The 13,271-nt window shown below is 37.7% G+C and overlaps 1 protein-coding gene across 1 annotated transcript in view; it reads right to left on the reverse strand.

Annotated features, from left to right (window-relative positions):
- Positions 1-2,601: 2,601 nt before the first annotated feature.
- LOC131852535 (myosin heavy chain, non-muscle) overlaps positions 2,602-13,271 on the reverse strand; it is a 110,208-nt gene continuing 99,538 nt past the window's right edge. The window contains exons 18-29 of the mRNA XM_059203213.1: positions 13,019-13,184; positions 12,448-12,551; positions 12,093-12,221; positions 11,027-11,275; positions 10,385-10,555; positions 9,601-9,735; positions 8,752-8,871; positions 7,283-7,402; positions 6,805-6,954; positions 6,014-6,196; positions 5,315-5,478; positions 2,602-2,770 (exon numbers count right to left, since the gene is read on the reverse strand). Of these exons, the coding sequence (XP_059059196.1) occupies positions 2,635-2,770; positions 5,315-5,478; positions 6,014-6,196; positions 6,805-6,954; positions 7,283-7,402; positions 8,752-8,871; positions 9,601-9,735; positions 10,385-10,555; positions 11,027-11,275; positions 12,093-12,221; positions 12,448-12,551; positions 13,019-13,184 (1,827 nt within the window). The 3' untranslated portion in view covers positions 2,602-2,634. The remainder of the gene's footprint in view (positions 2,771-5,314; positions 5,479-6,013; positions 6,197-6,804; positions 6,955-7,282; positions 7,403-8,751; positions 8,872-9,600; positions 9,736-10,384; positions 10,556-11,026; positions 11,276-12,092; positions 12,222-12,447; positions 12,552-13,018; positions 13,185-13,271) is intronic.

The raw sequence follows: 13,271 nt of genomic DNA on the forward strand, positions 1-13,271 counted from the left end.
TAAAATATATATGTAATATAATAAGTATGCTTCTGAATTGTTTACTTACATTTAAATTTTAACATTTATTATTCAGAGCTGTATAATAAAAATGGTTCACTACAATTATTATTCAGTAAATGAATCGTAAAAATGCGAGCGAGACAATGACAGTTTATATAACAGGACGTCGTGCCTCCGATGTCGACACGAGCCTATTTACGTATAGTCCATAATAAAAAACTTAAGGCCACAATTTATTATTATGAATCTTATCTAAGTCTAGAATAAGCAAGCCATTACACTAGCGCGAACTTCAATAATACCGTTCCATATGGAAACTAATTTACACTTGCCACCGTACTGGTGTATTTACATTGTAAGATGTTAAAATATTAGAGTACAAAAATGGTAAGGAAATAAAAATCTGTTACAACATCTACAGAGACGTGTCGACGTATTTATCAATCATAAAACAACAGTTACAAAAAATCTGTACCGAGCAGTTTGTCCTTTCAATTGTAAATACAGCCGGAATAACCACCGAATGGAGGCGTGAATATAAAATGAGAACCGATGTAATACGACGACACGTCTCTAAAACAAATGCGTACATGACATACTTATGAACTATCATTAAATTGTATGGCAACTAAGCACTCAGTGTCACGCACTGATATTATTTACATGTTTGTATAGAAGGCGTGTGTGAGCATGCTAATAGCAAGGCAGGAAGCATGCTCGGCGAAAGGGGCCAAGCATGCTCCGCGATGCGTAGAGCACGCTGTGAGCGGAGGATACCAGTTCTCCAGTATTATCGCAACAGTCTTCCCTATTCAGTCGCGTTAAATGCAAAAACAAATTTACTGCCGCCATTATTTCAATAGCCCATTAAAAAAATCATCATTATCACCCAATGAGTAATTTAACAATTTACCGGTTACGACCAAGTCTTGGTAAAATCGAAAACTCTCGATTGTCAGGAATGTCTTGTTATTAATACTGCTCCAATTGATTCCAGAGATTCAATGAGACTGTTAAATGCTTTCAAAAACGTTTGAGCATACGCCAACATGTACTTATGTAAAATATGAACAAAGCCGGTTTCAATACTAGTTTATTTATATGTAGTATCCTATATAAAACGAGCGGTCTTACAGAACAGGCCTGAGGTACAATATAAATTGAGTGTTTCGTATACAGAATGAATTTTACCCATGAGGAGTTATTACACTATCAAAAATATCATTTATATATTTTATAGTAATACAAAAACTATTCTCATTGTATTATACTTAATACAAGACGTTGTAAAACTAGAATATTAACAACAGAAGCAAATTAGTCTAGATACGATCTCATATATTTAATAGTGTAATATACCTTTTAAGATTTGACGTATACCACAGACTGCTCAATAACAACTGTACTGTTAGTACTGTGTAATTAAATATTTCTGCCAAATGTTGTTAATATAAATGTGTAACAACAGTTCTAGAACATGTAATTTATAGGGAAATTGTTTGGGCTCTGGACTCACCTTTGGTGGACGAGATTATATTCTTTTTTAGCTACACATATGAATATTAAAAAATTATAATCTATAAATTTTAAAGCCATACTCATAAAATAATAAAACATGTATTAAACGAATTTTAATTCTATTTGTTTTACCTCTCTCTCACACAAACTAGAATCTTTAATTGGAAGAGAGCGACAAAACACTAATCAAATAAGTTTGTTTCATCTTTTTACAAGTATGACTGTCAAAATTCAATGTAAAAAAATAATAATTAAAATACATGATTTTATAAGCATGCTAAACGTAACTAAAATACATAATTATTAAGTATCACTTCAATTTTATGTCTTAGAATATTTTTTCGATTTACATCTAAATGTACTATGACACTCTGCCAATTTAGATTTCGAGCCGGTTATACAGTTGACAGTTGTACAGGTGACAGTTCCGGGACCTACAAGTCCCGGTGACTCTTTTAGACGTGAAATATATATATATATACATTGCTAGTGTTGACACATAGCGGTTAACTGTTAAGAAAAGAGTCCATACAATTTTACATTATAAGGATTTATTAAGAATTTCATTTAGAAATGTTCTTAAAAATATTTTTTTTATATTGTATGAGAATAGATTTAATTACATTATAAGAAATATTCATTAGCTTAAAGTGTGTAATGTAAATAAATGTGAAATTCAAAGGTCTCTATATATATGCAGCTTTATATATTATAGATACTATATCTATAATATATATATGATGATGATTATATAAAGATCAGTTAAAATTCATATTTGAATGTCTCTTTTTATGATAATAATAAAATTCTTAGATATATTAATTTGATTGATTCTGATATAAAGGATGGAATGGAAATAAATATAGAAACATAGTTAAGTCCATTTTGTAACTGTTTTTTGCACAATAAACTTATTATTAATTTTATATACATACATAAAACTGAATTCAAATGTGTTCTTCTAATCTCATATATATACCGAGAGTTTTACCGTTCTGACCAACTGTCACCATGTAAGCGAGCTTCTCCGTCCACACGAGGCGGGCCACTGAGGGTGCGGGGGTATATGTGGGGTGTGTGGGGTGTGGGGGTGCGGGGGTGCGGGGGTGGTGTTCACTCGACGCTGTTGGTGGTGTCGTTGACGTCGTCGAAGGACTCGTCCCCGGAGCCGCCGCCGGGGGCGAGGCTGGTCCGCTTCATGCGCGACGAGGACGAACCGCTCGACAGACCGATCGGCCCGCCTTGTCGTCTGTACACACCATTATATATATATTAATACTAATACAAATATAGAAATTTATATATTTTTACTTTATATTTTAAGTATAAAGTTAAAAAAAAGTATACGAATAGAAATTATCTAAATTCAAATAAACTTAATATAAGCAATTTCAAATAGTCATTCTTTTGAATCCACCAAAAGAATGACACCTATCACTTATTCGTAACGCAGACAGGAAGAAAGAATGAACTAGAAACTTTGCATGTTGCTCTTTTAAATAAAAGTTGTTACAGTTATATAGTTTCTTTACATTTTTAAGAATATTTTTCTAGTTAAACATCATACGACTATTAGAATTCTTTAAAAAACTTCAAAAGCCAAATAAAATATAGATATAATCTTTAAAATAAAAGTTTTGTCAAATCGATTTATTAATGGCGGAGGATATTTTTTTAATACAGCACCCATCGTTATCCATTTCCTCTTTTTTGGAGTTGATTAAAAAGAGGCAAACATGTAAGAAATTTGAAAAGAATCATTCAAAGTGGGAAAGAAAATCCTACTAGCTTCCATGGAGTATCATTTGACGTTTCTACAAGTACATCCGAATATTATTATCTTCGACTATATTATTCCCGCTTCCTTCCTACCTGTTCCTTCCTATGCTGTACCTGGCATCATTACAGCTGATAAAGGCACGTATATTAATATTCTACACAAGTGACATCACAATATTAGTCGAAGCTGAAAACTTAAAACAACACCACAAAAAGACAGATGTATACTCATTAAAAGTTCTTTCACAGACTATTCTCATGATATGTTAGTTGAATGGAGAGCGTAAGATAGTCTCAAACAAATCGCCCGCTTAATAAACAGCATTAACTCACATATTAGAAAAAGTAAATGCGACTTTAAGACAAACCATTAAAGTCGACATTCCCAACATTTATTTTCGATTTAATACAGTTTGTAATTAAACGTTCGAAATGCCGATCTAAAATAAATCGCGCGTTTAATAATAAACAGCATTAGCTCGTATATAAAAAAAAAGAAAAGTCGAACTTAAAAGAAACAAATTAAAGTCGATTTTCAAATTTTGTTATATTCGAGTTAATACAGTTTGTAATTAAACGTTTGAAATGCCGATCTGAAACAAATCGCGCGCGCTTAATAATAAACAGCATTAAGTCACAAACAAAAAAATATGAAAAATCGACCTTAAAACAAACCATTAAAGTAGACTTTCCCAACATTTATTTTCGAGTTAATACAGTTTGTAATTAACCGTGCGAGATGCCAATTATTTTGTATCAATCGCATGAATGTCGCAATCAAATGAACACAGAGTGACAGAGACAGAGCGAGCCAGCTGCTAACGTTACCTCGCTCGGACCACGTGTCTTCTAGTCACTATCCTCCCAATCTGATATTGTCGGCCTACTGGCAACAGAATATACTGTTGTTACATCTTACCGGACACAATAACAAATAAATATATATATAATTATGTATAATAGGACTATATTTTTTATACTATGTATGTATTTATACAAACGGTCCGTCTGATGGTAAACGGTTACCGTACCCTATGGACGCTTCCCTCGGAGCCAGAGTAGATTGCACATGCAAAACCCCCAGCTCCAACATAGACGGTTGCAGATATATTCTGTGGTTTATAGTAGATCTTTTGAAGATTTACCACACGTTAAAAAATGAACACAGCTTGAAACTCGACTGATGATATATGATACATGCGCGTTGCCGACCCTAAAACCTCCTAATGATTATCTTTTTTATAATCTTTGTTTTACCATCATTTTTTTTTTACTTATATTTGGTTGTTAATGTTTCAAATGTTTCTTTTTAAAATCAGATATATGGTAATGAATATGGAAGAGCGGGATGTACGTGATACAGGCATTGCTATGCTTACTAGGACATCCCAATACTGTATAAACAAATTGTTTTTGATAGTAATACATATTTTCATGTATGTTATATACATCACCTATATATTTTCTATATATACTTGGTAGTACCAGATACAAGGTATAATAATAACAATAAATAATACCCCTGGACAATATACACAGCGCCATCTAGTTCCAAGCTAAGCAGAGCTTGTGTTATGGGTACTAGACATCTAATATAAATAGTTCTATTGAGATGGATCGAGAAAAAGACGCCAACTTTTAATTAACCTTATATTTTATTTTAAATACATATTTTAGCAGTCAACGCAAGGGCCAGATGACAAATCAGAGAGGAATACAGTATGGTGTTCGTTGAGTTATTCACAAAGCGATAATAGATGGCGCTACGTGTTTCCTTTACACAAATTAAGATTATTAAATTTAGCCTAATTAAAACAAGTTCAATATTTTTTGTAAATATATACATAATATACATAGAAAACGCCCAGACCGAAACAAACAATCGAAATGAGGAGCAATCAAACCCACTATTGAAAGTGCTAAACCGCTAGCCGAAACCGTCTATGGCAGAATGAACTGAGACGTGGTGAAGTGGGAGGCAGTGTGTGTGCGTATGTTGAAGCGTATTGCTTACCTGAGCTTGTTCCTTAGGTTGTTGCACTCGCGCGTGAGCGTCTCGTGCGTCTCGATGAGGTCCTCCAGCTCGCGTTGAGCCTTCCTCTTGCCGACCTTCTCTCGCTGGACCTCCTCTTCAGACTCGTCCAGTTGACGCTTCAGCGCCTTGACGCGCACGTTCATCTGTACCACACGTTCAAATCCCGTTTGTATAATTGCAATTGGTAAAACAGATCTAGAAATGTACATTTCTGTAAACGGAAACTGTTAATACTGAAAATCAGGGTGGAAAGGGGATTGGTATTAATGTGGATTGATAACCCCATTGCTAACAATGTACCATGTCAGGATGACATCCACGCGGTTCCCCCTGGAAACCATCGTGACAAATTCCTGGTGAGTTGTCACGATGGGCTAACTGACCTGACCTCATGCTCATCTTATCATCTTCCACTGGTGCCCCGCCAGCGTAAACCGTTAGCGCAGGCGGGTGCACCATTCCATTATGATAAAAAAAAAATACTGAAAATCAGCGCTAGAAACTATATTCCCAGCATTATGCTGAGTTGTGATCCACATTGACTCTGTTTTTTAATGTGTAAATTGTTGCTTGTATTTCTTATGTCATTATTGTGTAAAACAAGTCAGTAAAATTATATTCTCTTCTATATTCTAATACGAAGAAGACGAAGAGGATTGCTAGTAATATGCTAACTACCTTTTCAATCTGCTCCTTGTACTGGTCAGCATGGCGACGTTCTTCATCCAGCTGGAGGGCGAGCTCCTTCATCTTCTTGTCGAGTTTCCGCGACGCCTTCTGCTGCGCGAGACGCTCGCGAGACTCCGCCTCGAGCTGCTCCTCCAAGTTCGCCACCTTCAGCTCTAGAGATGTGATCACGCCCTGGAAGTCACAGATTAAAACATCGTCACATCATTTATTCATACAACGAGCACTAATTCATTAGAGTCAAAGTACTAAATACACTAACATCTGGTTAAGTAATTAAATAAGTGAAGAGAAAGTAAGATATTACAACATTGACGGCAATGAAAATAACAAAGTTAGGGGCAAAAACTATCCGACAGGGCCCTGAATCCATTGCTTAAAATCTCAAACTAATAACCAAATAGCAAACACTGAATCACTCTAAGAAAATTCCATGTCAAAGATTAGTACATTCAAAAGCCCTAATAATGGGCTATTGAGTGAAAACAATATATGCACCATGACTTTGGTCATTAGAGCCCTTACTGAACACTGCAAATTGAATAAACAAACAAACTTAGGCTTAGCCCACTCATGCACAAAGGAAATATCTCCTTAAGGAAATAAAAACCATCGTTCCTAAGAATATCTTTCAATTCTTGTCCCTGATGGGTCTAGGTAGCGAACTTTGAAAAGGTCGAGCACAATAGATCTATGTAGGTCGCAGTGCTACAGGTCCAAAGCATCTGACAATAGCTCAAATCCCTCAATAAAAAAAGATATGTCAGGTGGCGGAGGCTGACCTTGGTCTTGGTGCGCGCCGCCGTCTCCAGCTCGGCGAGCTTGGCCTTCAGCTCCTTGTTCTGCCGCTCCAGCACCAGCTTGCTGCTCTCCAGTTTCTGTGTCGCAGACTTCTCTGTGCCCAGCTCTATTGTCACTTGGTCGATCTGCATCTGTTTACCAACAATGAAGTAATCTATAGCAGTGTTATCAGACGTGGAGACCCCGCCCCACAGGTGAACAATTTTATTTTTAGGGGAAATTTAAAAAAAAACTCGACATGGCAATAATAGTTCATGTATAGGAAGTGACACCTAAGTACATAATGTAAAAAACTGGATTACAATAAAACTTCAGTCGAGTTCTTCTCAATTGAATCTATATACTGAACTGAATGGTAGGGAAAAATATGAATACAAAAAACTTAACGTTCATAAGCGGCTAAAATGTCCTACATGGATAAATGATTTTTCGATTTAGAACTTTTAAAAAACTCCTTACCTGCGCTTTCCTGAGTCTGTCGCTGTTGATCTCGTTGTTGGACTGTTCCTCGTCCAGGTCCTCCTCGAGCGCCGCTATCCTCGCCTCCAGGCGTTTCTTCTCGTCCACGAGAAGTGTGCCCTGTCATAGACAATCATATTATTTAAATTATCTATACTAATAATAATATACTAAAAATAATAAAATTCCTAGTTACAAGCTAATCAGAGCTATGTTGATATTTTTTTGTAATTGCATGTATGAAATATATAGAAAACTAGCTTTTGCCCGCGGCTTCGCTTGTGTTGGCGAGGCTAATCCCCTTAGGTGTGGAATTTATCAAAATCCTTTCTTAGGGGATGCCTACGTCATAGTAGCTTTATGCATGCAAAGTCTCAGCCCGATCGGTTTAAAATTGACAAAGTTTCATACAAAGTTTCATTCCCTATTTTATCCCCGTGGTAGGTTGGTAAATAGAATTAATCAAAATCCTTTTCTTAACGGATGCCTACGTCATAACATCTACCTGCATGCCAAATTTCAGCCCGATCTGTCCAGTGGTTTGGGCTGTGCGTTGATAGATCACTATGTCAGTCACCTTTGAGTTATATATATTTAGATAGTCAGACCGATACAAACAATCATACTTAATTAGTCCGGAGCAAAGTATCGTATCTATGACCATCAGAAGTAAAGCGGTGTACTAAATTGCTAGGCGAACAGCTCATAAACCTAACATAAATCTGTTCAGGTGGCGAACACTGATCAGATTTTTTGTGTTTGCAATAGCATATGCTGACGGTCACTCAGATCCCAAACTGAATTTCAAAATGAATCTGTATTATTGTAAACATGTACAACATTTATTTCAAAAGAATACGAGCTGAGTTTCTTATCAGTTCTTGTCTTCTACAAATCACTCCGAACTGACGGTAGATTTGACATATCATAAGAGTCTGTAATAGACCTACATGAATAAAGAATAGAATAGAAAAGAATAGAAAATCATTTATTCAAATAAACTTACATTGAAGCACTTTTGAATAGTCATTACATTTTTTAATCTACCGCTCGTTCGGAAAGCTGTCTCATCATAAGAAGAACGAGCAAGAAACTTGCGTGTTGCTCTTTTAAATAATTTTATTATTACTTTACATTTTTAAGTTTAAGTGTGTGAATACAAACCACCAATTAGCACTAATTCAATTAAATACTCAAATAGAAAAAATATTGAATATATAACCAACTGGTTAAACAATTAATAAGAGGAAATCAGTCATAGTGATTAGAGCAGACCAGTCCCTACAAGCAGCACCCGTTCACGAGTATGACGGATGAGCCAGCCATCACTGCGCTCGACCATATTTTAGGGAGCCCAATGACCCGGCCCAGCACGATAATTTGAACCAAGATATTTTGAAATTGAATTTGAATTTGATGTAACACAGGATTGAGTTGTTGTCATTGTAATAAGATAAAAGTATGTGTACCTTGGCGGCGGCGTTGTTGAGTTCGTCGAGGAGGTCGTCCCGCTCGGCCTCGGCCTGTCGCCGCGCGCGCTCCGCGGCCGCCACCTCCTCCGCGTGCTGCAGCGCCTCCGCCTCCAGCGCCTGCAGACGGACAAACACACCATTACATCACATTCATTATCAACATAATCACTCGGTTTAGTTTAATACTCGTAAGTCAAGTATATAAATGTGTTTCATTCCAAAATTGTAGTGAAATAAATGTATTTGATATTTAATTTCAATTATATAATGTATATCTTATAGTATTCTATGAATTATATTATATTGTAATTCATTAAATTACACAAATTATCACAAACAATTTAATTTAAACATATCAGTAATGACGTGATGATCAGAATGCGTATATGACAGTTAGAGTACGTAAGTAACAGTACAAATGTGTGTGACAATCGAAACGCATGTGTAGTACAAATGTGATTTTGAGAACGCATGTTTGACAATACTAATGCACATATGACATTAAGACTACATGTGTAACGACGTGAATGCGCGTGTGACAATGCTAATGCACATGCGACACTGTAAACGTGTATATGACAATGCTAATATATATATATGTGACATGTGCGAATGCGTGTGTGACAATGCTAATCCACATGCGACACTGTAAACGTGTATATGACAATGGTAATATATATGTGACATGTGCGAATGTGTGTGTGACAATGCTAATCCACATGCGACACTGTAAACGTGTATATGACAATGGTAATATATATGTGACATGTGCGAATGTGTGTGTGACAATGCGAATGTAATATATGTGTGACATGTGTGTGTGTGTGTGTGTGTGTGCGGCGTCACCTTGAGGCGCCTGTCGGCGTCGCGCGCGGCGGCGGCGGCCTCCTCGCGGCCGGCGCGCGCCTCCTCGGCCTCGCGCAGCGCCTCCTTGAGCTGCTGCTGCAGCTTCTTCACCTGCTTCGTGCTGTCCTCCTTCACCTGCACGCCCACACGCAAACCGATATGTTATTTTCACTACTCGTATCATTATTTCGCTTTAAAATGTAGTACGCGCACAGTAGACGGCGGCGAGGACGGTACCTCGTCGGCGAGGACGGTACCTCGTCGACGAGGACGGTATCTCACTAGACGGCAGTATCTCATTGCGAGAACGGCACCTCACCGGCAAGGACGGTACCTCGTCGGTGAGGACAGTATCTCATTGACGAGAACGGTGTTGACGAGGACCTCGTCGGTGAGGACAGTATCTCATTGACGAGAACTCTACTTCGTTGGCGAGGACGGTACCTCACCGGCGAGGACGGTACCTCGTCGGCGAGGACGGTACCTCGTTGGCGAGGACGGCACCTCACCGGCGAGGACGGTACCTCGTCGGTGAGGACAGTATCTCGTTGACGAGGACGGTGCCTCACTGACGAGATTTCTGCTTTGTTAGCGAGAACGGTACCTCGTCGAAGCGATCGGTAACTCACTGTGCAGAACCCTACTTCGCTGGCGAGAACTCTACTTTGATGGCGAGGATAGTACTTCGTTGACGAAGATGATACCTCACTGGTAAGGACGGTACTTTTTTGGTGAGGACGGTACTTTGTTGGCGAGGATAATACCTCGTCGACGAGCATGATACCTTGTTGGCGAGGTGCAGCGCCTGCTCGGCGTCCTTGAGGTCTGCCTCCAGCTTCTTCCGCTGCGCGAGGGCGGCGGCGCGCTGCTTGCGTTCCTCCTCCAGCTCTGCCTCCAGGTCCCGCAGCTGCTTCACGATGCCGCGCCGTTTCTCCTCTCCCTGTTCCTCCTTGGCCTGAATGAGCACAAACCGAACCATGATAATAATATCAACTATGCATTTAATTAAATACAATGAACTGGTTTCATAGATTTTGAATAAATATAAATTTATATCACAAAGTAATCAAAGGCTACATTTTATCTTAAAAAAACATGCAAAGTCTGGGTAATAAATAGCTAGCACGTTATATGTAGTAACGATTGCAAACTTTTATGATATAACCATAACGATAGAGAAAACCATAGACTAATAAACTCAAAAATCTTGTTATTAGAAATATGTGAATTTTGAAATTGTTTTTTCATTTTTTGAGCGATAACTAAGCGATTCTCGATAGAGAGGAAAAAAGAGATGGAAATCGATAAAAACTAAAAAAAATGTTCACATTTTACTTCCCTACTTTATGGTCATAATAAAATCGTCCCATATCATATTACAATAATTAAAAAAACACATTCGTTCAAAACTATTCAAATACAATACCTGCAGGTCCCGTTCGAACTGCGCGCGCATCGCCTGCATATTGACCTCAAGCCTCAACTTGGCATCTTCTGTCAGCTGCAGGTCGTCTTCTATCTCCTCGTTCTGTGCTTTAAGTTCTGCAAGCTGTGACTCCAACGCTCGTTTGGCCTTCTCCAGCTCGTGGACATTCTTGTCGGCTGTTCCTTGCGTGTTGGCAAGCTCATCCAGCTCCGATTGGAGGAGACGCTTCGTGCGCTCCAACTCCTCAACCTGGTCATAAAAATTGTGCATGTACCAATAAATTTATATATAATAATATTATAAAGCTTAAGAGTTTGTTTGTTTGAACGCGCTAATCTCAGGTACTACTGATTTGAATTGAAAAATTATTTTTGTGTTGGATTGTCCATTTGTCGAGGAAGGCTTTTAAGCTATATAACATTACGCTATGACCGATAGGAGCGAAGCAGCAATAAAAAATATTGCAAAAGATGGAATTAAATGCGGACGAAGTTGTGGGTCAGCGAGTAATTATAATAAATGTTTATTATGCCACAGTTCTTAGTTTTTTTATAGTGTTAATATAGTTTCTTATTTATCTAGCAGTTATTTGGTAGAGAAGATTTATAGTAATGGAAACTAGGGGCTATAGTTACTATAGCAATATCTGCGTTGTACAATCATGCTTGCTTATCCTATTACTAACACTCTACCATTATATTCCTCCATACACAAAAGTGTTACTAACATTGAAGACATTTATTATTAAAAAATATAGAAAACATAATCAATATCATCGGTATAAAAGTTGTAAAAAAATATTAATTTACTCAAATTTCATCTTAAACATTAGAAAATTTATAAAAAGCTGTGTTTATCATCACTATTACATAGTATAAAACAAAGTCGCTGTCGCTGTCTGTCTGTCCCTATGTATGCTTAAATCTTTAAAACTATGCAAACGAATTTTGAAGCGGTTTTTTTAATAGATAGTGTTTCTAGAAGGTTTATATACATATATATAATACATGTACACCCGTGCGAGTAGCTAGTTATACTCGTACAATATAATGGCGTATAAGGTTACCTTCTCCGCCGCTTCGTCGAGGTCTCGTGTGAGCGAGAGGACGCGCGTCTCCTTGTCCCGCGCGTCACGCTCGGCGGCGTCACGCTCGGCCGCGTACCGCTCCGCTACTGCGCGCTCCTCTGACACCACCTACAACCAATACAACAACTTTATTTAGCGACTATTCGCGGGAGAACGCGCGCGCTCGTATTCGAACGCACGCGCACGCATGCGAACGTTTGACGCAAAAATTAATTCGTGGATAATTCCATTATTTCATTACTGTTTAATTTAAACAGTAAAGGAAAACCTAATACAATACGTTTGAAATAAAAAATAGTTAATTAACTAAAATATGAATATAATATTGAATTACCTTATCGAAGCTCTTCTGCTTCTTCTCCAGTTCCATAACCTTGGCGCGTTGAGCTTCCAAGTCGATGTTGGCATCCTCGAGTTCAGCCTGAATCTTCTTTTTGCCTGATACAAACGATAGAATTATGAAAAGCGGTATTAAAAAAATATATAGTACATTTTTTTTAATTGTACAGAGAATTTTACAAAGTTTGAATGCAGTTGTTATGTATATTTAGTAATATCCAATTAATTATTATAATAACCTAGGAAAATTCACACAGCGCCAATTGGTCTCAAGCACAGCCTGTGTTATGGGTACTAGACAACTGATACCAATACATAGATACATTTTTTGTTTTGTTAATACATAATATTCATTGATAACACCCAGATCGGTATAGACAATCATACTCATGAATACAAATTTTATACCGTGCGAGGAATCGAACCCGCGACCATCGAAAGTAAAGCGTTGTGCTAAAGCCCTAAGTAATTAATTAACATTGAAATCTAACTTCACTTCATCATCCAAAGCACACATAACATACAAGTACCAACTTAGACACCACAATATAGTCAAGAGTCCTTACTTTTGTCAAGTTTGTCGTTGGCCTGCTGCAGTTCATCGATCTGCCGGTACAACGCCTCCACATCTTTGCTCAACTTCTTGCGCTGTTCTTCGAGAGCGGCGGTCACCTCCGCTTCTTCTTCTGCCTTCTTCTTTGCATCTGCCACTTGTTGTGTCAACGCTACAACCTATTAATTAAGATTTTATGTAAGAGAGCAAACAATACACTGAGGTGCTGCCTTTTTAACGTATGGCCGATACACATACACTACATT

Source organism: Achroia grisella, unplaced genomic scaffold, assembly GCF_030625045.1.
Source record: "Achroia grisella isolate CSIRO2021 unplaced genomic scaffold, CSIRO_AGI_Agris_v1 utg853, whole genome shotgun sequence".
NCBI classification, from domain to species: domain Eukaryota; kingdom Metazoa; phylum Arthropoda; class Insecta; order Lepidoptera; family Pyralidae; genus Achroia; species Achroia grisella.